This window comes from Somniosus microcephalus, chromosome 2 (assembly GCF_052327205.1).
Source record: "Somniosus microcephalus isolate GS21.2 chromosome 2, FLI_Smic_1.0, whole genome shotgun sequence".
In the NCBI taxonomy this organism is placed as follows: domain Eukaryota; kingdom Metazoa; phylum Chordata; class Chondrichthyes; order Squaliformes; family Somniosidae; genus Somniosus; species Somniosus microcephalus.
In genome coordinates, this window is record NC_140988.1 from 386,384,338 (window position 1) to 386,411,322 (window position 26,985).

At 47.8% G+C, this 26,985-nt stretch overlaps 1 protein-coding gene across 1 annotated transcript in view; it reads left to right on the forward strand.

Annotated features, from left to right (window-relative positions):
* The first annotated feature begins 572 nt into the window (after nucleotides 1–572).
* The window catches only part of LOC147123848 (uncharacterized), a 73,742-nt gene continuing 47,329 nt past the window's right edge, over nucleotides 573–26,985 (forward strand). The window contains exon 1 of the mRNA XM_085967480.1: nucleotides 573–1,153. Coding sequence (XP_085823606.1) covers nucleotides 573–1,153 — 581 coding nt within the window. The remainder of the gene's footprint in view (nucleotides 1,154–26,985) is intronic.

Genomic DNA, 26,985 nt, shown 5'->3' on the forward strand with positions numbered 1-26,985 from the left:
ACACAACAGCAGGTTATAGTCCAACAGTTTTATTTGAAATCACAAGCTTTCAGAGCGCTGCTCCTTCCTCAGGTGAAGTGGAGAGATGCATAAAAACACAGCTTATATAGTCAGAGAATAATGTCAGATGTTTACAGGTAATCTTTCTAACTGCCATTTATCACACCTCGGCAGAGAGATAATCACAGCAATCAAAGGTGTAAATGGTGTCCAAACAGGTCAGTCAGGAAAACATTACATCAAAGAACAATGAGGTGGGGTCACAAGGAGTTAAATGTTGCAGATGCTGAGGTCTGTATGAAAAACAAAAAACAGACAAAAAACATTTTTTTTGCTGGAAATCACAGCAGGTCCGGCCGCATCTGTGTGGAGAGAACAAGCCAATGACGACTCGAGTCTGGATGACCCTACGTCAGGTGGGGTTACATGTAGCGTGACATGAACCCAAGATCCCGGTTGAGGCCGTCCTCATGGGTGCGGAACTTGGCTATCAGTTTCTGCTCGACGATTTTGCGTTGTCGTGTGTCTCGAAGGCCGCCTTGGAGCATGCTTACCCGAAGATCGGAGGCTGAATGTCCTTGACTGCTGAAGTGTTCCCCGGTACCACAGTTGAAACCACAGGGAAGTCCATCGTCAACCTGTCCGACCACACCCTTCAACCAGACGAAATTGAAGTTCTCAGCCGAGGGCTCAATTTCTGCCCCACCACCAAAATGGACCCCATCGGTCTCGCGGCAGACACAGAGGAATTCATCAGGAGAATGAGGCTCTGGGAATTCTTCCACGAATCCCAAGATGTCAGCAGCGAACCCAATGAGACAATCAATGATCCGGACCAGCAGACAGAGGGATCCGCAGTGCAGCAACCGAAGAAGAAAGAGTCAAATTGGACCCCTCCGGAGGGTCGCTGCCCTCAGCTTGACATATATGCACAAGCTGTCAGGAGATACATCAACACCAGATTCATCAGCCGCACTCACAAGACAGTCCAGAATGTCACCCGAGCACAACGCAACGCCATCCACGCTCTCAAGACCAACCGCAATATCGTCATCAAACCAGTAGACAAAGGAGGAGCCATCATCATACAGAACAGAATGGACTATTGCAAAGAAGCATACCGACAACTGGACAACCAGGAACACTACAGACAGTTACCCGCAGATCCGACCAAAGAACACACCCGCCAACTCAACAGACTGATCAAGACCTTCGATCCAGACCTTCAAAGCATCCTACGCACTCTGATCCCACATAATCCCCGCGTGGGAGACTTCTACTGCCTCCCAAAGATACACAAAGCCAACACACCTGGACGTCCTATCGTATCAGGCAATGGAACCCTGTGTGAGAACCTCTCTGGATACGTCGAGGGCATCCTGAAACCCATCGTACAGGGAACCCCCAGCTTCTGTCGTGACACTGCAGACTTCTTACAGAAACTCAGCACCCACGGACCAGTTGAACCAGGAGCACTCCTCGCCACGATGGACGTCTCGGCACTCTACACCAGTGTCCCCCACGATGACGGCATCGCTGCGACAGCCTCAGTACTCAACACCAACAACAGCCAATCTCCAGACGCCATCCTACAACTCATCCGCTTCATCCTTGACCACAATGTCTTCACCTTCGACAGCCAGTTCTTTACCGAAACACACGGAACAGCCATGGGGACCAAATTCGCACCCCAATACGCCAACATCTTCATGCACAAGTTCGAGCAAGACTTCTTCGCTGCACAGGACCTCCAACCAACGCTATACACCAGATACATCACAGAAATCACAGAAACCACACAGTGCAGATAGAGGCCATTTCGGCCCATCGAGCCTGCACCGACACATATCCCACCCGATCCCCGTAACCCCTACACCAACACATATCCCACCCTATCCCCGTAACCCCACGTATTTAATCCCCCTAACACTAAGGGTCAATTTATCATAGCCAATCAACCTAACCCGCACATCTTTGGACTGTGGGAGGAAACCGGAGCACCCGGAGTAAACCCACGCAAACACGGGGAGAATGTGCAAACTCCACACAGACAGTCACCCGAGGCTGGATTCGAACCCGGGTCCCTGGCGCTGTGAGGCAACAGTGCTAACCACTATGCCACCGTGCTGCCCATCGACGACATTTTCTTCCTATGGACCCACGGCGAAGAATCACTGAAAAGACTACAGGATAACATCAACAAGTTCCATCCCACCATCAAACTCACCATGGACTACTCCTCAGAATCGGTTTCATTCTTGGACACACGAGTCTCCATCAAAGACGGACACCCCAGCACTTCACTCTACCGCAAGCCCACGGACAACCTCACGATGCTCCACTTCTCCAGCTTCCACCCTAACCACGTTAAAGAAGCCATCCCCTATGGACAAGCCCTGCGAATACACAGGATCTGCTCAGACGAGGAGGAACGCGATGGACATCTACAGACGCTGAAAGAAGCACTCGTAAGAACGGGATATGACGCTCGACTCGTCGATCGGCAGTTCCGACGGGCCACAGCGAAAAATCGCATAGACCTCCTCAGAAGACAAACACGGGACACAACCAACAGAGAACCCGGAGCGGAGAAACTACGCCATGTTCTTCGCAGCCTTCAACATGTCATCGATGATGACGAACACCTCGCTAAGGCCATCCCCACGCCTCCACTACTCACCTTCAAACAGCCGCCTAACCTCAAACAGACCATCGTTCGCAGCAAATTACCCAGCTTTCAGGAGAACAGTGACCACGACACCACACAATCCTGCCACAGCAACCTCTGCAAGACATGCCAGATCATCAACACAGATATCACCATCACACGTGAGGACACCAACCACCAGGTACATGGTACATATTCATGTGACTCGGCCAATGTTGTCTACCTCATACGTTGCAGGAAAGGATGCCCCGGAGCATGGTACATCGGCGAGACCATGCAGACACTGCGACAACGGATGAACAGACACCGCGCAACAATCGCCAGGCAGGAGTGTTCCCTCCCAGTCGGGGAACACTTCAGCAGTCAAGAACATTCAGCATCCAAACTTTGGGTAAGCATTCTCCAAGGCTGCCTTTGAGACACATGACAACGCAAAATCATAGAGCAGAAACTGATAGCCAAGTTCCGCACTCATGAGGATGGCCTCAACCGGGATCTTGGATTCATGTCACACTACATGTAACCCCACCTGACGTAGGGTCACCCAGACTCGAGTCATCGTTGGCTTGATCTCTCTACACAGATGCGGCCGGACCTGCTGTGATTTCCAGCAAAGAAAATGTTTTTTGTCTGTTTTTTGTTTTTCATACAGACCCCAGCATCTGCAACATTTTACCCCTTGTGACCCCACCTCATTGTTCTTTGATGTAATGTCATAGAGTCATAGAGTTATACAGCAGAGAAAGAGGCCCTTCGGCCCATCGTGTCCGCGCCGGCCATCAAGCCCTGTCTAATCTAATCCCATTTTCCAGCACTTAGTCCGTAGCCTTGTATGCTATGGCATTTCAAGTGCTCATCCAAATGCTTCTTGAATGTTGTGAGAGTTCCTGCCTCTACAACCCTTTCAGGCAGTGAGTTCCAGATTCCAACCACCCTCTGGGTGAAAAAGTTTTTCCTCAAATCCCCTCTAAACCTCCTGCCCCTTACCTTGAATCGATGCCCCCTTGTTATTGACCCCTCTACTAAGGGGAAAAGTTCCTTTCTATCTACCCTATCTATGCCCCTCATAATTTTGTACACCTCAATCAGGCCCCCCCTCAGCCTTCTCTGCTCCAAGGAAAACGACTCCAGCCTGTCCAGCCTTTCTTCATAGCTGAAGCGCTCCAGCCCAGGTAACATCCTGGTAAATCTCCTCTGCACCCTCTCCAAAGCAATCACATCCTTCCTATAGTGTGGCAACCAGAACTGCACACAGTACTCCAGCTGTGGCCTTACCAGCATTTTGTACAGCTCCATCATAACCTCCCTGCTCTTATATTCTATGCCTCGGCTAATGAAGGCAAGTATCCCATATGCCTTTTTAACAACCTTATCCACCTGTTCTGCTGCCTTCAGGGATCTATGTACATGCACACCAAGGTCCCTCTGATCCTCTGTCTTTCCTTGGGTCTTACCATTCATTGTGTGTTCCCTTGCCTTGTTAGTCCATCCAAAATGCATCACCTGACACTTTTCAGGGTTAACTTCCATTTGCCACTGTTCCGCCCATCTGACCAACCCATCTATATCGTCCTGTAGCCTGAGGCTTCCCTCCTCGCTATTTACCAACCCACCAATTTTCGTGTCATCTGCGAACTTACTGATCATACCTTTTACATTCACATCCAAATCATTAATGTAGACCACAAACAGCAAGGGACCCAGCACCGATCCCTGCGGTACCCCACTGGACACAGGCTTCTAGTCACAAAAACAACCTTCCACCATCACCCTCTGCCTTCTGCCACTAAGCCAGTTTTGGATAGAATGTGCCAAGGCACCCTGGATCCCATGGGCTCGTACCTTCCTGACCAGTCTCCTATGCGGGACTTTATCAAAAGCCTTACTGAAATCCATGTAAACCACATCCACTGCACTACCCTCATCCACAAACCTAGTCACCCCCTCAAAAAATTCAATCAAATTGGTCAGACATGATCTTCCCTTGACAAAGCCATGCTGACTATCCCTAATTAATCCTTGCCTCTCCAAGTGGAGACTAATTCTGTCCCTCAGAATTTTTTCCAATAATCTCCCAACCACTGATGTTAGGCTCACTGGCCTGTAATTCACTGGTTTATCCCTACTACCCTTCTTGAATAATGGTACTGCGTTAGCTGTTCTCCAGTCCTCTGGCACATCCCCTGTGGCCAGAGAGGTTCTGAAAATTTGTGTCAGAGCCCCTGCAATCTCCTACTTTGCCTCACATAGTAGCCTGGGATACATCTCGTCCAGGCCTGGGGATTTATCCACTTTTAAGCCTGCTAAAACCGCTAGTACCTCCTCCCTCTCGATGCTAATATGTTCAAGTATATCACAGTCCCCCTGCCCGATTACTATGTCCACATCGTCCTTCTCCATAGTGAACACAGATGCAAAAAATTCATTTAGAGCCCCACCTACATCTTCTGGCTCCACACATAGATTGCCACTTTGGTCCCTAATGGGCCCTACTCTTTCCCTAGTTATCCTCTTGCCCTTAATGTACTTATAAAACACCTCAGGATTTTCCTTTTTTTTGCTCGCCAGTGTTATTTCATGGCCCCTCCTCGCTCTCCTAATTTCCTTTTTAAGTATCCCCCTGCACTTTTTATACTCCTCTAGGGCTTCCTCTGTCTTTAGACCCTTGTATCTGCCAAAGCCCCCCTTTTTTTCCTAATCCATTCTCGTATATCCCTTGACATCCAAGGCTCCCTGGGCTTGTTGGTCCCACCCTTGACCTTTACGGGAACATGTTGCCATTGTACTCTCTCAATTTCCTTTCTGAAAGACTCCCATTGCTCCGATGTGGATTTTCCTACAAGTAGCTGATCCCAGTCGACTTTGGCCAGATCCTGCCTTATCATATTAAAATCGGCCTTCCCCCAATTTAGAACCTTTATTTCCAGTCCATCTCTGTCCTTTTCCATGACTACCTTAAATCTCACCGAATTATGGTCACTGTCACCAAAGTGCTCACCTACTAACACTTCTACCACTTGCCCGGCCACATTCCCTAGAATTAGGTCCAGTACCGCCCCCTCTCTTGTAGGGCTTTCCACATGCTGGCTCAAAAAGCTCTCCTGGATGCACTTTAAGAATACAGCACCCTCTAAGCCTTTCACACTCTGACTATCCCAGTTAATATTGGGGAAGTTGAAATCCCCCACTATTATTACCCTATTATTTGCACATTTCTGAGATTTGCCTACATATCTGTTCCTCTATCTCCCCCTAACTCTTTGGGGGCCTATAGTACGCTCCCAGCAAAGTGCTAGCCCCCTTTTTGTTTTTAAGTTCAACCCATATGGCCTCATTAGAGGAACCTGTTAATATATCATCCCTCCTCACAGCAGTAATTGACTCCTTAATTAATATTGCGACACCCCCTCCTCTTTTACGCCCCCCCCCCCTCTGTCTCACCTGAAGATTCTATACCCCGGAATATTGAGCTGCCATTCTTGCCCCTCCCTCAAACATGTCTCCGTGATAGCAACAATATCATACTCCCATGTGTTCAGCAACAACTTCAGTTCATCCACCTTATTCGTAAGACTCCTTGCATTAAAATAAATGCCATTCAGCCTTGCCTTACTCCCTTGTGCCGTTACATATTTGCTCTGCCTTCCAGTCTGACTTGTTTTTTCCTCTATATTTGGCTGTACATCACCCCCTATTATAGCTCCACTCTGTATCCCATCCCCCTGCCAAGTTAGTTTAAACCCCCCCCGAACAGTGCCAGCAAACCTCCCCGCAAGGATATTTGTCCCGTTCTGGTTCAGGTGCAACCCGTCCGACTTGTACAAGTCCCACCTTCCCCAGAAGCAGGCCCAGTGATCGAGGAAACTAAAGCCCTCCCTCCTGCACCAACTCTTTAGCTACGCATTCATCTGCTCTATCCTTCTATTCCTATACTCGCTAGCACGTGGCACCGGGAGTAATCCGGAGATTACAACCTTTGAGGTCCTGCTCTTTAATCTGCTACCTAGCTCCCTAAATTCTTGCTGCAGGACCTCATCCCTCTTCCTACCCATGTCATTGGTTCCAATGTGAACCACGACCTCTGACTCTTCACCCTCCCCTTCAGAATGCCCTGCAGCCGTTCAGTGACATCCTTGACCCTGGCACCAGGGAGGCAGCAAACCATCCTGGAGTCACGTCTACGGCCACAGAAACGCCTATCTGTTCCCCTTACAAAAATTGGTGGGGTGGTAAATAGCGAGGCGGGAAGCCTCAGTCTGCAGGATGATATAGATGGGTTGGTCAGATGGGCGGAACAGTGGCAAATGGAATTTAACCCTGAAAAGTGTGAGGTGATGCATTTTGGATGGACTAACAAGGCAAGGGAATACACAATGAATGGTAAGACCCTAGGAAAGACAGAGGATCAGAGGGACCTTGGTGTGCATGTACGTAGATCCTTGAAGGCAGAACAGGTGGCTAAGGTGGTTAAAAAGGCATATGGGATACTTGCCTTCGTTAGCCGAGGCATAGAATATAAGAGCAGGGAGGTTATGATGGAGCTGTACAAAACGCTGGTTAGGCCACAGCTGGAATATTGTGTGCAGTTCTGGTCGCCACACTATAGGAAGGATGTGATTGCTTTGGAGAGGGTGCGGAGGAGATTTACCAGGATGTTACCTGGGCTGGAGCGCTTCAGCTATGAAGAAAGACTGGACAGGCTGGAGTTGTTTTCCTTGGAGCAGAGAAGGCTGAGGGGGGGCCTGAGTGAGGTATACAAAATTATGAGGGGCATAGATAGGGTAGATAGAAAGGAACTTTTCCCCTTAGTAGAGGGGTCAATAACAAGGGGGCATAGATTCAAGGTAAGGGGCAGAAGGTTTAGAGGGGATTTGAGGAGAAACGTTTTCACCCAGAGGGTGGTTGGAATCTGGAACTCACTGCCTGAAAGGGTGGTAGAGGCAGGAACCCTCACAACATTCAAGAAGCATTTGGATGAGCACTTGAAATGCCATAGCATACAAGGCTACGGACCAAATGCTGGAAAATGGGATTAGATTAGACAGGGTTTGATGGCCGACGCGGACGCGATGGGCCAAAGGGCCTCTTTCTGTGCTGTATAACTCTATGACGCTAATCCCCTACCACTATTGCTCTCCCACTCTTTTTCCTCCCTTCCTGAGCAGCAGAAGCACCCCTGGTGCCAGGAAGTTGGCTGCTGCGGCCTTCCTCTGGTAAGTCATCCCCCTCAACAGTATCCAAATCAGTATGATAGCAAAATACTGCAGATGTTGGAAATCCGAAATAACAACAGAAAATGCTGGAAAAACTCCGTAAGTCAGGCAACATCCGTGGAGAGAAATTTGAGTTGACGTTTCGGGTTTGACCCTTCTTCAAAACTGGAGAGAAAAGGAACTAGATCGAAGGCAGGGCTGCGATCGGACAAAAGAATAAAAGAACCAAAAGAAGTAAAAGAGATTAGAAGCTAGACGAGATGGTAATAGGCTGTGATTAGGTGTAAAGTGTGCTGGCAGGGCAAAAGATAGCTGCCAGGTGTGAGAGAGAAACAAAAGGAAAGGGGGGGGGGAAAGGAAAGGAGTGGAAAAATATAAGTGAAAATGAAATAGGGGCCGAGGTTATGATCTGAAATTGTTGAACTCGATATTGAGACCGGAAGGCTGCAGACTGCCTAATCGGAAGATGAGGTGCTGTTCCTCGAGTTTACGTTGAGCTTCCGTGGAACAGTACAAGAGGCCAAGGACGGTGAGGTCCGAGTGGGAATGGAGCGGTGAATTGAAATGACAGGCGACCGGAAGCTCGGGGTCACCCTTACGGACTGAACGGAGGTGTTCCGCAAAGCGGTCACCCAATCTGCGTTTGGTCTCCCCAATGTAGAGGAGACCGCATCGTGAGCAGCGAATACAGTATACTAGATTGCGAGAAGTACAAGTAAATCGCTGTTTCACCTGGAAGGGGTGTTTGGGGCCCTGGACAGTGGGGAGGGGGGAGGTATAGGGGCAGGTGTTACATCTCCTCCGCTTGCACGGGAAGGTGCCAGGCGAAGGGGAAGGGCTGTTTGGGGTGATAGAGGAGTGGACTAGGGTGTCTCGGAGAGAGCGGTCCCTGCGGAATGCTGAAAGGGGAGGGGAGGGGAAGATACGTTTGGTGGTGGGATCACTTTGGAGGTAGCGGAAATGCCGGAGGATGATCCGTTGAATGTGGAGGCTGGTGGGGTGAAAGGTGAGGACAAGGGGAACCCTATCGTGGTTCCGGGAGGGAGGGGCAGGGGTGAGGGCAGAGGTGCGGGAGATAGAACTGACACGGTCGAGGGCAGTGTCAACCACGGTAGAGGGGAATCCTCGGTTGCGGAAAAAGGAAGACATGTCTGAAGCACTGGTGTGGAAGGTGGCATCGTCGGAGCAGATCAGTATACCTGTTTGAGAGGGGGATGGCCACAGGGGTCCCCTGCACTACCTGCCTGCCTCTACTGCTCTGCCTGATGGTCACCCATTTCCCTTCTGCCTGTGCAGCCCTTACCTGCGGTGTGACCAACTCACTAAAACGTGTTATCCACGACCCTCTTAGCATCGCGAATGCTCCAAAACTCATCCATCCGCAGCTCCAGCGCCGCAATGCGGTCTACTAGTAGCTGCAGCTGGATACATTTCTGGCATATATGGTCGTCAGGGACACCGGCAGCATCGCTGAATTCCCACATAGAGCAAGAGGAGCATAACACGGGGCTGGGCTGTCCTGACATGACTTACCCTTTAATTAATTTAAATTAATTCAATACCACCAATTAAAGATATACTCTAGGGCACTTGTATGGTTTACCAACAGTCCCCGCTACACCAGAAAGACCTTAGCAACTATAAACCACAGAGTTAAAGTTTAAAAAAAAGAGAAATACTCACCAACCAATCACTTACCTGCTCCCTGGTGACATCACACTCTGATTACTTTTTATCTCTCTCCCCCGCTGCTGAGTTGGTAAGCCTTACCTCACTGCCAGTTTTATACTCGGCCTCGCTGCTCCCAGGTCCGATCTGGTCGGGCCTTACCTCACTGCCAGTTTTATACTCGGCCTCGCTGCTCCCAGGTCCGATGTTTTCCTGACTGACCTGTTTGGACACCATTCACACCTTTGATTGCTGTGATTATCTCTCTGCCGAGGTGTGATAAATGGCAGTTCGAAAGATTACCTGTAATCATCTGGCATTATTCTCTGACTATATAATCTGTGTCTATAGGCATCTCTCCACTTCACCTGATGAAGGAGCAGCGCTCTGAAAGCTTGTGATTTCAAATAAAACTGTTGGACTATAACCTGGTGTTGCGTGACTTCTTACATTTGTCCACCCCAGTCCAACACCGGCATCTCCACACCATAGTAACAATCTCGGCCTTGATAAGGTTGTTGATACCCATGAGTATCAGGCTCTAGCTTTCACTTACTGGAACTGAATCAACAAATGTGTGCGGTAAACAAGTGAAAGTTCAGCATCGCTGACCAGTTAACCTTCATACACAGAGCTGAAATGTCTATTTTTCATCCACTCTTTCTATTAAATGTTTGATACCGGATCCAATTCATTGTGGGCCTGGCAAACTCTGAAAATTAAATTAATTGGCTCCTCGGTGCATGCCAGCTCAGCGGCTGAGAACAGCCTGTGTCTATTGACCATGTCCCATTCGCCCATAATTTTAAACACGTCTAACATGTCGCTCCATAATATGTTGGGTTTGCGTTATCTTCAATTTTTATCGTTGCCGTTACGCCTTTTAGAGTCCCAAGTCCTTGCTGGAACACCTCTTTCGCGTCAGTTAGAATTTTTGACAGTCGTCCAGGTGTGACGTCGTCATCCTTTTTGTCAGCCACAGTTAGCGCCTGAATGGAATGCCAATCCAATTGTATTTTCCGGATCCATTCACGTCCCATCTTCCATCTTGTAGTATATATAGATACAGTTTCTGTGTTTCCTTGCCGTTGTATTTAACGGGCACCCTTATTTTTCCTCTGGGGTAGGCTTTTTGCCCCGTATATGTCTTCAAGACAATGGACGTGTCCTTCAAGGGTATGTGTGAGAATAGCCGCTCACAGTCTCGTTGATTCATGACTGTTAGGGCTGATCCTGTGTCCAATTCCATCTTTACTTGGGACCCTGCTATCATGAGGGTGACTCAAATGGTTTGGTGATCCTCCTTTGCGATCACGTTGTGTAACTTTAGACAACTTAGTCTCCTGCTCCCGGATTCATTATCACTCTTCTGATCTTCTGAGCTACTGTCCGTCATCTTTTGTACTTTCTTGTACTTTTCCTTAGTAGTTCTTTTAGTGTTGGTTTTCTTTCCCGACCTGCAGACTCGTGCTACGTGTCCCACTTTTCCACATTGCCTGCATACTTTGTCCTTAAACCAGCAATCCTTCTGGTCATGGGTTGTTCTGCCGCAGCGATAGCACTTTTCTGCTACATATGCCATTTCATTGGTGCTATATTCTTGCGGTTTCTGTTGTATTTCTGCAGCTCCCCGTGCTGCTGCTTCGTAGGATACTGCAACGCTGAAAGCCTTTTCTAGCGTAAGGTCCTTTTCCGAAAGTAGTCGTTTCTGGGTTCCTTCACTCTGGAGCCTGCAGACAAACTTATCCCTCAAGGTATCTGCCAGTCCTGCTCCGAACTGGCAGTGTTTCGATAACTTGCGTAGTTCCATAAGATAGTCAGCATTACTTTCGTCTTTGTGCTGTTTTCTTTTATGGAACTTGAATCTTTCTGCTATCAGCAGCAGTGTAGGGTTTAGATGTTCCTGTAAGATATTGACAATCTCTTCAAAGCTTTTCTCCATTGGTTTAGCTGGGGTAATTAAATTCCGCAATAGGCCATACGTTCTCGCGCCCATCAAATTCAATAATACCGACGCCTTCTTTTCATCGGCCACCTCATTTTCCTTGCAGTACACTTCAATTCTTTCCACATACGTGGTCCAGTCTTCTATTTCGTTGTCGAAAGCAGTGATGCTGCCACTCTTCGGCATCTTGGGTGGTTTAAAATGGCGCCTCCCGCGCTTTTCCTTCTTCCCCAATGGATTAAAATGGCGCCTCCCGCGCTTATCCTTCTTCCCCCGCTGCTGCCAACGCTGCTCCTAGCGTTCTAAATAGTAATGGCGGCGCCCTGTGGATTTTGCGTGCTTCCCTTGCGCTGCTGCCAACGCCACTCTCGGCGGTCCTCGTGGCAAATGGCGGCGCCTCGCGGCTTTCTGCGCGTCTCTCTTTTGTTAATTAATTTTCTTAGTTTTATTGTTCTTCGATGCTGTCCACTGCACGTCTCTTTTCCTTCCCCATTTTTTATTTTCTTTAACGCTGCACGGCTCTTGCGCACCGGCCGCGCCCTGTGCGCTCCACCCTCTCTCTCTTTTGCTTCCCGACGACGCTGCTCGGACAACCTTGCAGAGCCGCTCGATCGAGCTCTAGCCCGTCGCAGTCTGGGGAGGGTCAGCGCACTACCTGCTACCAGCCCGATTTGCTGGAACACCTTGACTGGAGAACCAAGCCCAGCTCTCCACAGCCTCCCCTGCGATTCTCTGAACTCCGATGGATCACTGGGCGGTTGCCCGCGGTCGACGCCCGTTGCTCTGGCTTCGACCTCAAGAAGCTTCTTTTCAGGGATGGATCCCCGTGAGGTGATGCAGTACTGCAGGTGAGTTCGAACCTGCTCGTCGCCACTGTAGTGCCCGCGTATAAATAACACATGGACTACAGGAGAACGGTAATAACAGGTGTTTACTGAACAGAGGGTATGCTGGAACTAACTGTACAAATTACTACACGGTTTTATATACAGGTGTGGTCACTACTGGTACTGCAGTATACAGGGGCTGTAAAAGATAGTTCCTCTCTTAAAGGTACATACATTACACTCCATACCGAAAATTGTCCACTGTTTATCACTCGAACAGTTCGTCTCTAGATGCCTCAGGTAGGTCCTGGTGGGCCTTTTCCAACCGCTGTAATCCTTGTGGTGATGATATTACCAGGATTGTGCGAAGAAGGCAATCGCAGAATTTTCACCAATGGTGAAGGGACCTTGATATGTGTGCAGGTCAGGATGGCCAGTGACTTGCAGGGGACATTGGAGCAGCGGGTATCTCACAACGCCGCTGCTCTTATCCTTATCAGTGGTAGAGAGTGTTGGTCGGAGTGGTGCTGTAAATTTATCTTTGTGATTTGCAGTGAATTATGCATATTGCAGCATTAGTGCACTGATGGTGGACGGGGTGTTCATTATGCACTTAGAATCAGGTGGAATGGTTTGTCCTGGATCACACCGAGCTTTATTGGTGTTGTTGTGGGTGTAACCATTTAAGACAAGTGGTGATTATTCCATCACATTACTGAATTGTGACCTGAACCTTGTGACCTCAGGAAGACAAACACTTATCGTGGAGATCCGAGTCTCAGCCCTTCACTTGTAGGGTTAATACGGCAGCTGCCTTTAATCTTCTGGTCGATGGTCACTTCCATGATGCTGACCACTGCCAGGCGCTTGTGTTGCCGTAGAGGGTTGGAGGGAAATGGTTCTTGTTGGAGATGGTGGATTGCCTGGCACTGATATGTTCTGGTCGTGAATTAGGCTGCCATTGGCTGCTATGTAATTGTAAATGGAGCAAGAGATTATTGAATTTTCAGAGAACGGACCGACTTCTGACCTTATGACAGAGCGAAGCTCAATAATGAATGTACCCAACCAAGGGTACTGCCTTGAGAAAGTCTGGCAGTGACAATTGCGATGCTTGGCTTCCAGCAGCCATGGCCATTTCACTGCAAAAGATTCCTGTAGAACTCCCTTAACTATGACCTAAGTTTTAATAGGGCTCCTTTATGTCTTCCTCGGTCAAATACTGTTCTCTGGGCTACGGAAGTTACTCTCACATCTCGTGTTGCATTTTCTCTTGTATCCGTGTCTGGATCAAGACTGTGGTGATGTTTGGAGCCGAGCGGTCCTAGCTGAACAGGAAGGAATGTTGATGAGTTGAATATTACTTTGTCGGTGTTCCTGGCTGGCTCTGAAATTGACTTATTCTATCACTGTACTGGTGATTGTTAAGTGATTAATAGGCCACTAATTGGTCAACATCCTCTTATGTTCATGAATAAATAGACATTCTTATTATGAACACAGCTAGCTTTTGCTAGACACTTTTATTGAGCACATGTGGACTAGGTACAGTATCTGTAGAGGCTTCCATCTTGACTGCTGCCTTGTGGGTAGCCTAGTGCCTCATGGGTAATGTAGTCTTAATATACATACAGCTGGGTAGTGTAGTCTTATACATACAGCTATATACAGCTCTACGGCTCCACCTAGTGTCCACTATAGAATGACATGTTATTGATCATTACATCCCCCTTTCTTTGAGGTTTAACAAAATCAATATCAATCAACTTTCAAGAAAACAATAAAGATAATATCAGTAACACTTTTGTTAGTGCTCTATAAACATAAACATTTTCAAAACATCAACACATTTTCAAAGCTTTACATTGTACTCAAAGATTAAGGCCTAGAAATTGAGTGCCCTTAGCGCCGATTTTGCGGCGCTAGAGGGCCTAGCGCTGCAATTGGCGCCGGCGCCGAAACTGCCTGGGGCCCTTCCGCCGCGGTAGACCGGTAGCGCTGCGCCGGCACCGATGACGTCATCGGTGTGCGCAGCATCCCGGTTGCCATGCCGACGGGCCCCAGCACCGAAATTCAGTTGCGGCCGCCTCGCCCGTGGCAGCCGCAACTAAGACTCTGGCAACAGAGTCTTACAAGTCTTTGCGCCGGCGCATTAAAGGCCCCGCGGCGGCCGGCCGCTTTCCCGCCGGCCGCCTGGCCGCAGCTCCCTCCCCGGACTTCCCCCCCCCCCCCCCGGAACAGAAGCAAGCCCGGCACTTGTCCGAGGTGCCGGGCTCATTTTTAAAAAGATTTTCGCGGGCCGCGGCCGGATGCAGGCAGCTCCTCCTTAAGGGAAGGAGGAGGCCTGCACTTCCCGAGCCTGCCGCACCGCATCGGGTGCCGCAGCGCCGGAATTGCGGCGCGAAACGGCAGCTAGCGCCGATTTACCGCCGCAAAGACCCTTCAGTAGCGCCGGCAGCCGTTTGGGCGCGGCCCTGCTGAATTTTTGGCGCGCGCAGGGGGACTTAGCGCCGGCACTAACTTCCGGCGCTAAAGCCCTGGCTAAGCCAAAACTCAATTTCTAGGCCTAAGTCTATCAGGCTTTTTTACTTCACGTGTGGATCTTCTCAACACGAGTAAGTCTGATGTGTCTTCATGAGATTCTTCTGGCGGTGAATGACAAGATGCAGTTGCGGCATTGTCATCAATCTGCTCTTGAATAGTCTCTTGTGTTTTTAGGAGGGAACGGCGGTTCCTCCTGAGAATCTGTCCTTCCTCAGTTCTAACAGTGTATGACCTTGGTCCTACTTCCTCAAGAACTGTAGCTTTCCTGTTCCATGCATCTGGATCCTCAATCCTGACAACATCATCCCTTGTCAATGGTTTTAGAGTTTTGGATGACTTGTCATAGTATGATTTCTGTTTCAGCTTTAACAGTTGAAGCCTCTGTCTCAGTTCCTCACTTTGCTGTTCTTTTGCACAGCAGGGTAGCGTGGTGCACAACTTGCGACCCATTAGTAGTTCAGCAGGTGAAGAACCACAGTCTAAAGTTGAGGCTCGGTAGCTCAGCAGGGCGAGATAAGGGTCAGACTTGCTTTCTGTCGCTTTGTTCAGTAGCTGCTTGAGAACTTGAACACCTTTCTCTGCCTTACCATTTGACTGAGCATACAAAGGACTGGATGTGATGTGATGAAAGTCATAATGTGCTGCAAACTGTTGCCACTCCTTACAGTTGAAGCACGGACCATTGTCGCTAACGGCAATCCTGGGAATTCCATGTCTGGCGAAGATGGATTTCACATGCATTATGACACTGCTTGCTGTGGTGCCTGAGAGCAGCGCCATCTCAGGATAGTTAGAATAGTAGTCAATCACTATTAGATAGTCTTTACCATTTAAATGAAAAAGGTCCATACCAACCTTTTGCGATGGTGCTGTTGGTATGTCAGCTACTATCATTGGTTCATTTGCTTGTTTGTTTTGGTGTTTCTGACATGCCTCACATTTGCCTATCATGTTCTCAATGTCCTTATTTATGCCAGGCCAATAAACAATGTCTCTTGCTCTCCTTTTGCATTTTTCAATTCCAAGGTGTCCCTCATGAATCCTTTTGAGCATGTCTTGACGTAGAGCCTGTGGAATGACTATTCTGTTCTGTTTTAGTAATAGTCCACTTGCGACACTCAATTCTGACCTTATGTGAAAATATTTTAGACAGGAACCTTTTGGCCAACCATGATGATAGTTCTCTATTACTGTTTATAATACTGTATCTTTTACTGTTTCTTCTGCTATTTGCTTTGATTTTGTGTCTGACACGGGCAGCGCAGCAGTGGCCATATTCACATGAACATCCACGTCTTCTTCAGTAGAGCTCACATGACTCATTGTGGGTGCTTGGGATAGTGCATCTGCTAACACGATGTATTTGCCTGGTGTGTAGATCAGTTCAAAGTCATATTTTTGCAGCTTCATCATGAGTCGTTGAATCCTTGGAGACATCTCATTCAGGTTTTTTTTTATGATGGCAACCAGAGGGCTGTGGTCTGTCTCAACTGTGAAGTTGGGAAGTCCATATATGTAGCCATGAAACTTTTGTAGTCCAACTACCAAGCCTAGACATTCCTTTTCAATCTGGGCGTATCGACACTCAGTATCAGTCATAGACCTGGAGGCATAGGCAACAAGCTTCCAAACTTCACCCTCTGCTTGTAGCAAGACCGCACCTAGGCCAACTTTTGATGCATCCGTTGACACTTTGATTCTTTTTGTTGGGTCAAAGAAGGTGAGTACAGGTGTGGTTGTCAGCACTGTTTTGAGGTTTATCCACTCTTGTTCATGTCTTTCTGTCCATGCGAACTCATTTGTTTTATATAGCAGGTCTCGCAGACAGGCTGTCTTGGCTGACAAGTTAGGAATGAACTTTCCAATGAAGTTTATCATCCCCATGATGCGTAGCACTCCTTTTTTGTCAGTGGGTCGGGGCATTTTGAGTATGGCGTTTACTTTTTCCATATCTGGCTCTATTCCTTTACCAGATAGGTTATCTCCTAGTAAAGTGACTTCCTGGATGCCAAACTGACACTTGGCTTTGTTGAGCTTCAGTCCATTCCGGCATATGCTCTGTAGCACTTTAGTCAGTCTCTCATTGGCCCAGTAATTCCGTTCCAAACGCGTGAGTACGGTCAGGGTACTCACGCGTCTGGCCGGAGGAAATGCCGGTTTTCAGCATGAACAGCGCATGCGGGGAAAACCGGCAATTCCTGTCCTCTGAATGAAGGGGTTCAGAGGCACAGCGCGTGCGACTGCACAGGCAGCGCGTGCGCAGTGAACTTCGTCGATTTCATTCATGGATTCAGTGAGGTTAAGTCCTTACAACTTACACATGAAAAAAGCATGTGTAAAGTTGCTCCAGAGGCTGCGGAGGAAGATATATTTTATCGTGGAGCTTCTGAAAGGCAATATTTTTGTTTGGGAAAGGGAGGAAAGTTATTTTAAGAAATGATGAGGTAAGTTTTAAAGTTTAATTTTTTTTTTTTAAGCTGGTTTTCAGTACTGTAGGTAGAAGGAGCAATTGTGGCTGTGTGAATTGAATTTGCTGTGTTTATTAAATGTGAAAATGACTGTTCTAAAATGAGTAATGTAACATTTCCAACATTTTTAAGAAAGAAACTTTTCATCAGTAATATATTCTTTTAAGTAATTATGTATGTATGTCCATATATATTCCTTTACGTATATGTATATATTCCTTTACTTATGTGTATGAATGTATGTATTTAATTATGATTTTCCAATAAGTTACTTTCTCTGAAAGTCATAATTAAATACATACATTCATACACATAAGTAAAGGAATATATACATACATATACGCAAAGGAATATATACAGACATACATACATAATTACTTGATAAAAGAATATATTACTGATGAAAAGTTTCTTTCTTAAAAATGGTGGAGTCATTTTCACATTTAATAAACACAGCAAATTCAATTCACATAGCCACAATTGCTCCTTCTACCTACAGTACTGAAAACCCATTTTAAAAAACAAAAATAAACTTTAAAACTTACCTCAGCATTTCTTAAAATAACTTTCCTCCCTTTCCCAAACAAAAATATTGCCTTTCAGAAGCTCCATGATAAAATATATCTTCCTCCGCAGCCTCTGGAGCAACTGTACTCATGCTTTGTTCATGTGTAAGTTGTAAGGACTTAACCTCACTGAAAGCATGAATGAAACCAGCGAATTTTACTGCGCACACGCTGCCTGTGCAGTCGCACGCGTTCTGCCTCTGAACCCCTTCGTTCAGAGGACAGGAAATGCCAGTTTTCCCCGCATGCGCTGTGCATGCTGAAAACCGGCATTTCCTCCGGCCAGACGCGTGAGTACCCCGACCGTACTCATGCGTTTGGAACAGAATTACTGGGCCAACATTTCACATGTCAATAAAATGAAAAAAATAACAATTGCACAATTTGCCCCCTCGCATCTGCGACTGAGGGTCCAAGGAGGTGCATTGCGCAAGAGGTCATCATCGTACGTATCCTCACACTGTTCCCTTTCGGGAACTGTATGAAGTGGTGGAAGGATTTCTGGCCACGTTAATGCTCCTTCCGTGACCATAACCATCTTCATACCAGCCATTAGGGTGGTTAGTCCTATGGCGTGAGGGTTTTACGGGCTCCCACAACCCATCCCGCTGGATGTCCACCCAGAATTTATAGTTGGAGCTCCGACTCCACTTGCCGGGACTGTTGTAAGATTCAAAATTTTCAGCAATAATCACGCAAGAAAACAGGATAAAATAAGACAGTTTATTGACCAAAGTAAGCTTGCACAGAAAAACCTTTGATAAAAGAGCATACAAAATGGCCGCCGGGCCTCGTGATCAGTTTTCTGGACCGTTTGATTTCTGTTACTGCAAGCCAGACAGGCTTGTGGATTGAAGACAGTAAGCCCGCGAAAGCCAGTATCGGGGAACCGAAACTCAGGGAAACAGCATACATATTCAATGGATTCTAAGTACAGGATGGGGCCCATCAAGATATGGGCGGACAATGCAAAAACACTTATACCCATTTAATGTACAAAGGAGAAACCGTTTAACAGCCATCAAGGAAATCTCCAGACCGATCAATATGCGAACCGAGTCGCGGTGACAATGTAAAAGACATTAAAAGGCATTATCGGCCAGGAAGGCCAGTTAAGTTATCACCGGCTCCCGTTACAAGACAAAGCGCCCCTGCAGAGATTTCTGCCCGCCAAAATTAATACAAAGACAGGACTATGATTTGGCGGGAGATAAGACTGTCCCAAAAGGGTATAACTATGGATTGAAAGTCCATCAAAAGTTACGGAACAAACGGACGAACGAAGGACGGATGGTGACGGTTACACAGATCCAAGATCGGCGCCTCTTCTACCTCGGTAGCTTCGGAATCGATGAAGACGCTTCGTCTTTTTAAAGACGCTTCGGACGGACAATTTCGGTGAAAAGACAAGGCTCGGTGATGACGGGAAGACGACAAGGGTGGCCCGGGTACTGTTGTCAGGAGATCATCGACGACCCAGGCCGAAGGAGAAGACACCCTCAGGAAAACCGACGATCCAGGCCGGAGAGAAAGGACATTCCGGGCCTGACACTTCCGTGTCTCAACATCCCATCGGGTTGTTGTTCTGCTCCATGAACCAAAATCGACAACAGACCTAGTGGATCTTCAACCTTGACGAGCGCTCATCGAGGCTGTGTCTACCCCGCCGCCTCAAGAGAGAGAGAGAATATCGACTGCGCCAGAAGTTTCCAAATCCACGTGATGACGGAAAGCGGTGCCAAAAGGCTGCGAACCCCCTTTTTCGCGATTTTGAGAGTGGTGAGCATGATCCCAAGTTCCTCAGGTCGAAACTTAGTTTAGTTATAGGGGAGGGAGTTAAGGGTAATCGTAATGTGTTTTCCCTTTTTCGATGTGCCGTGTGTTCCCCATTTCCATAGAGTCAAGTTCATAAATTTGTGCATGATTGTAGTTACTTTAATCTGTGCCTATGACATGTATTTTGTAATGCTTCAAACTGTTTAAAAATAAAAGCATCCATTTCGTGCTATTCAACCTGGTCTATTGAGTCCTTTCTCTGCACTACAGTTCTCTGCATCTAAGTCCAAGGTCTAGAACCGTAGGGGGGAGTGGGTCGAACCACTCAAGGGTAATTATTGCACGAAGCCTGGCAGGAGACCAGAACGAGCAAGAGAAACCCCCTACACTGTCTGGAGCGGGGTTCGAAACCCTACTCCTTCTGGCCCAGCGGCGGGGATGCTTACCGCTACGCAAAAGGCCCACTCCGCGCAAAAGATGACACCCATACGTTTCCTGCGCCTTTTCCCTCCCCGTGACTGGAGCCCTATGCTGCCACTTGAAAGACCAAGCTATCATCTGTCCTTTTTGCGGCGCCTTTGACTTCTCATTACCAATGATGAGCAGGCGCTGCGCCTCCACCTCGTTGAGGAGATTGCTGAGGTCATCATCAGTTCAATTGTGAGTTCTTTTAATGCTGTGAATTGTGCTCATTCCAGCCATTTCACGTTGCTAATCGGATTGGGCCTTTGGCGTAGCGGTAGGATCCCCGCCGCTGGGCCAGACGGGGTAGGGTTTCGAACCCCGCTCCAGACAGTCCCGGCAAGTGGAGTCGGAGCTCTGGCTCTAAATTCTGGGTTGACATCCAGTGGGATATTTGCGTCCGTGGGTGTGGGTGGCCCCCCCTCCTCGTATAGCTTGTGGGAGCCCGTAAAACCCTCCTGCCATAGGACTAACCACCCTAATGGCTGGTTCAAAGATGGTTACGGTCACGGAATGAGCGTTAATCACGGCCATAAATCCTTCCACCACTTCATACAGTTCCCCAAAGGGAACAGTGTGAAGACACGTATGACGACGACATTGCTAAATAAATAAATGGAATGAAAAAAATTCTTTCAGGGCTTTTAAAAGTCTTTAAATTGCTTTAATTCTGTTTAAAACTACTTCAGATTCTTCAAAATAATGTAAAAGTTTATAAAAGTTACCAAAAGCTTCATAAAAATACCAAAAACCTATTTAAAATGCTGCTCTCCATGTAAAAATGCTTTTCAGCTTGTGAGGAACATTGGGGGCGTGTCTTATTAAACTGAGGCCTCAAGGGGCGTGTCTCAGTTGCACAGCGCGCTACAGGCTTCGTGCTGGCTGCGCTCCTGGGCGGCGTGACGTCAGATGCTGCCCGGGATTCTTCTGTTTCAAAAAGGAATTCCAGGCGTCCCTGGAGGTGAACGGCAGGCGCGTCGGGTAAGTGCAGATCGGGGGCTTGCATGCGCGGCAAGCCCCCGACCCGAATTTCTGCCCCATTGTGTTCTTTCAGTGTGGAGCCCCAGATGATGATGTCATCAACATAGACCCGAACTCCTTCCAGACCTTCAATTATGTGTTCCATCACTCTATGAAAGATTTCAGATGCAGATATTATCCCGAAAGGCATTCTGAGGAAACAATACCTGCCAAATCGTGTGTTGAAGGTACAGTATTTGGTGCTCTCTTCATCCAGTTTTAGTTGCCAAAATCCTTGTGAGGCATCGAGTTTTGTAAATAATCTGGCACCTGACATTTCACTGGTGATTTCTTCTCCCTTGGGAATCTGGTAGTGTTCATGTTTTATGTTTGCATTTAACTCCTTTGGATCCATGCATATTCTTAGATCATTGTTCTTTTTCTTTACACATACCATGGAGTTAACCCAGTCTGTTGGCTCTTCAACTTTCCTGATGACTCCTAGTGTTGTCATTCTGTCCAGTTCATTCTTGAGCTGGTCACGCAGGGGTGCTGGAACTCTTCGTGGAGCATGAACCACTGGCTGAGCATCCTCCTTTCGCTGGATCTTGTAAGTGAATGGTAGAACTCCAAATCCTTTGAACACATCCTGGAAATTATTCACTACAGAATCCACCGAGTCATCTGGTCTGCTTATGGCACAGTTTATACGGTAGACTCTCTTGACCAGTTCTAAGTCCTCACAAGCTTTGTCACCCAGTAGTGAATCAAGCCTTTCAGCCACAACAGAAAACATGAGATGATGCACTTTGTTTTTGACTGTCACTTTGAGTCTCCTCCTAAGCTATCTATTTTCTGTCCATTATAGTCCTTCAGTAGTACTGACTTTTTCTGTATTTTGGGCTTTTCTTTCATATTGTTAATGTCACTCATACTGATTAAGTTTGCTTTTGCCCCAGTGTCTAGTTTCAAGGTAACTAATGCTCCATTTACCTGCAGTGGGATCATCCATTTGTCCTCTTTTACTGCATTAACTTTATGTTCAGCATTGTCCATTTCTGAGGGCTGCACATTTTCTGTATCCTTTTTGATATTGTCACATGACACCATTCGTACAAAAAATGTCTCACTTAAATCAGTGTCCTCAATTACATTAACTCGTTGCCCTTTCTTAGTTTTTACTTTTGAAAAGCATTGTTTGGCAAAGTGATTCTTTCCATTACACTTTGTGCACATTTTTCCAAACGCTGGGCATTGTCTTAACTGGTGTTTGTAACCACAGTGTTATACAATTAAAAATGTCATCCTCCGATTGCTTTTCATTTCTGTTCTGCCCACGTTTCTTCCCCTTGTAGGACACAGCACCGACAGCAACATTATCACTCATTACAATCGCATCATTATTGATTTCACTGAAAGTCTTCGCGTGCTTTCGAGCTAGCTCACTGGCTTGGCATATTTTCACCGCATTTTCCAAATTTAGTTCGGTTTCTCTCAACAGACGTTCCCTGACTTTTTTTATCATGAATACCAAACACAATCTGGTCACGAATCATGGATGCTTTGAGCTCAGAGAAATTACATGTCTGTGCTTTCAGTTTCAGATCAGTTATAAAGCTATCAAAAGTCTCATTTTGTTGCTGTGTCCGAGAACAGAAGATGTATCTTTCATAGGTCTCATTCTTTTTGGGAGAGCAATGTGCATCAAATTTTTTTAGCACATCTTCTAATTTTTCTCTGTTCTCCTCTGGATTAAATACAAATGTATTAAATACCTCTGTCGCCTGTGGGCCTGCAACCATAAGCAGCAACGCTATCTTCCTTGTGTCTGGCTTCGTACCGAATCCGATGGCTGCAATGTAGAGTTTGAATTGTTGTTTAAGAGTCTGCCAGTTGTAGTCGATGTTTCCTATGAGTTTCAAATTCTCCATGTCACTTTTCACAATTTTCAGCAGATCTTCACCATCCTGGTACCATCTTATGTTCATTAATAAATAGACATTCTTATTATGAACACAGCTAGTTTTTGCTAGACACTTTTATTGAGCACATGTGGACTAGGTACTGTATCTGTAGAGGCTTCCATCTTGACTGCTGCCTTGTGGGTAGCCTAGTGCCTCATGGGTAATGTAGTCTTAATATACATACAGCTGGGCAGTGTAGTCTTATACATACAGCTATATACAGCTCTACGGCTCCACCTAGTGTCCACTATAGAATGACATGTTATTGATCATTACACATACGTGGGAAATTTCATACTTTGTCAAGTATACCAGCGCCAGAGTAGACTGTCTAGGGGGCGGGACGTGGATAATAGTATCAGGATGTTGTTAGAACCCATAAACCTCTCTCTGCCCAGTGTGTTCAAACGCTTCGTAATGTCACGTGGGCAGAACTCCAATGGCCTGATGTTGGATGTATTGAGAGGCGGGGCGGGGAAGCGGCACATTTGCTCGTTAATTGGCAGTTTTGGATGAATCTGCTTCTAACACTGCAGCCTTCTTGCTTGCCCTGATGACCTGCATTCCATCACCGGGATGCTTTCCTGTCATCGCCTTTATTTAATGGGTGTGGCAGGCATTGCAAACTTGTCCTTATCATTGGTTGTGGGACGATTTAACTCGATCTGCAGCACGTTGCTTTTGATGTTTTGTCCTTTCTTATGTAGTTTCATTGAGTCAGTCCCTCATGCTCAGTTTACACTTTCTTTAATTCACCCTAACTAAACCCATATTTATCAAATTGACTTTATAGTGGCGGTAGAGTGTAGGATCTTCTAGATTTGGCCCAGTAATTCCGGTCCCAACGCATGAGTACGGACGGGGTACTCACGCGTGGGCCCGTTGGAAGTGCTGGATTTCAGCATGCACAGCGCATGCACGGAAAACCGGCATTTCCTCCAAGGGTTTCAGAGTCCAACGCGTGCGCGCAGCGTTGAACTTCCTTCTTTTTGACAGCTTTGCCCGTGTGTAAGGGCCTCAACTTTTTAGAAATGAAAAAAGGAGACGTATGGACTTGATTCTTTAAGGTAAGTGGTCTATTATTTAAAATTATAACATTTTTTACACAGCTTTATTGTTTTTAAGGACTTAAGTAAGTAAGTGAGGTAAGTTTATTTTTAGACCCGATTTCTTAAAAAATTATTTTTTTCAAAAATTTGATTAATTGTTTAAAATAGTTTTTTAAAGTTATTTATAGTTCATTTAATTAGTGGGATGTTTTTTAAAATTTTATTTAAAGTTCAAGTAGTGTTTTGGGCGCCTGTAGTTTTCATGAGTTTGACCGTTCTTACCATCAAACTCATGAATGAAGTTTCCCCTCCCCTGATTGGCTGCCCAGTGCTCACCTGATCTCAGCCGGCACATCGCACTAACTACGCCGCTGGATCAGGTAAGCACATCGCGCCGACATCTGAACCGGGCCAGTGACAGGAATTCCAAGCAGGCCCAGGCTTCAGCTGTCGGCGCGCCGGGTGAGTGCACATCGGGGGCTTGCACGCGCGGCAAGCCCCCGACACCAAGTTCTGGGCCAATGAGTCAGCGAGTATCATGGGATAGAAATGTGCGACCACAAAGGGCCTGCAGCACCTTTTTTGGCTGCTAGTTGTTTGTTTAACTTGTACCACTATAAAATAGAGGGTTTCTCATCGTGGAGCACAGACTTTGTCAACAGATGGATTGCATGGTGGTTACCCTGAACAACACATCGTCTACAGACCTGTCTCTCACGGGTACTTCATTGAAGATATCGTCAAATGAGTTACTCCGTCCTGATCGCACTCTTACAGCCGAAGCGGGCCCACTCTGGCAGTTATGTCCTTCAGGACTCGGCCAGCTCGCTCACTGGTCGTAATATACAGAGGCCTAGAAATTGGGTATAGCCCCGCTTGAGGCGTTAGAACTGGCGCTGCGCAAAGTTTATAGCCAGACGAAACTTATCGCCGCCTGGCATGATATTGGGTTGCATCGCCCCCAAAGGTGATTGAGGCGCGAAATCAGACGTTGCACGGGCCTCCTAAGGCGCAAAACTTCCGCCGCAACCCAATATCGGCGCGGACGGGCGCAGCGCAGGGGATCTCAATTACCGATAACCACGAGACTTCCAGGCGCCGGCCGGCTCTTAAAGGGGTGGGTCAGTCAGCCTCAGCTTCCACACTCATCGCCTTGGAGGCCTCAGAATCGGCACAGGCCCTCCTCTGGCGCAAACAACTTGGTCAAGATGGAGAAGGTGAGTCAGAGAGCAGAGCGCTTCAGCACTGAGGCTCTGGAGCACTTGGTGGCCGCAGTGGAACGCTGTCGAGATGTTCTCTATCCTGACAATGGCAGGAGGCCGAATCAAAAGGACTACCGCCGAGCTTGGAGGGATGTTTGTCAGAGGGTCAACTCCAGCACCATGGTGACCAGGAGCCCTGTTCAGTGCAGGAAGAAATTCAATGACCTTACTCGGGTCGTGAGGGTGAGTGGTGTTTATGCAAACTTCTGATTCCCTCCATCTGCACCTGACTTCATGGCTACAGGGTGCGCGATGCCCCAATGGCCATGTGTCAGCAAGCACCCATGGCCCTTTCTGGGCACACACATGCACATTTGACTCAAGGCATCATGTAAGGGCTCTTGCACCATGGGGGGCATGAGATGATCACTCAGGGCATCATGTAAGGGCTCTTGCACCATGGGGGGCATGAGATGATCAGTCAGGGCATCATGTAAGGGCTCTTGCACCATGGGGGGCATGAGATGATCACTCTGGGCATCATGTAACAGAACTTCCCCTTCTTTCCCCTGCAGTCCAAGCTGGCGACGATTCGCAAGGACCAGCTTCGAACCGGTGGAGGACCTCCACAAGTAGTCACTCTCACGGATCTCGAGGAGAGAGTGCACCAGATTCTTGGAGGACGTCTGAGTGGTCCTGTTACCACTGCAGCTGCCGAACCCATTGTCGACAGCGATGGTAAGGATCTCACCTTTTTCAGTTGTCTCCTTCCACTTGGTCACCCCGCCAGCATGCTTTCTCACTGTGGAGTCATGTCAGAGCCTTGCTGCAATCTGGCATGCCTTGCTGCCAACCTGTCCTTTTGCTAAAGCCACTCCTCCACCTCCCTGCTTTCAGATGCTGCATCACCAGCTCGGGTCCCGGGCCCTGAAGCTGCCAGTGCCAGTGCCTCCGGAGGCGAGGATCAGGAGGAAGCCGGACCATCCGTTCCAGCCTCAGGGGAGCCAACACATCTGCAGACTGGGGATAGTAGCTCCCTGGAGGGGAGCGGGGGGTGCTCTGATGAGGAGCCAGTTGCCGGAACAAGCAGCCTGCATCAACGCGAGGGGGGTAGGCAAGTTTGGGCACCGGCTCCCCGGAGGGCAAGGCAGGGAGCGATGACTGCTGCACAGAGTGCAGAGGAGGTGCGTAGCCTGGCTGAAATGAGCACCCAGGCCTGGCTCAGGCACACTGAGCTCATGGCTGCAGTGGGGAGGATGCCTCAGTCGATAGAAACACTGGCAAAGAGTGTGCTGGACTTTGGGGCAGCAATGGAGAGGACTGTCCAGGGCTTCGAGGCCGCCATGGAAAGGACTGTTAAGAGCTTCGGACAATCCCTGGAATGGTCTGTCCAGGGCTTGTCCGAGGCAGTGGAACGGACTGCTCCGGCCTTGTCCGAAGCAATGGAGAGAACTGTCCAGGGCTTCTCCGAAGCACTGGCACCTGCCACACAGGTCCTCACTGCTGCCACGCAGTCACTTGCTGGCCTCGTCCAGACCCAGATTGAGGCAACGCGAACTCTCACTGCTGCCACCCTATCTGCATCAGCTATGATCACCCCGGGCCCTTCCAGTACCACATGAGGCCAGGAATCAGTGGAGCATTCGATTGTGGCGGTTGAGCCGAGCCGGTCC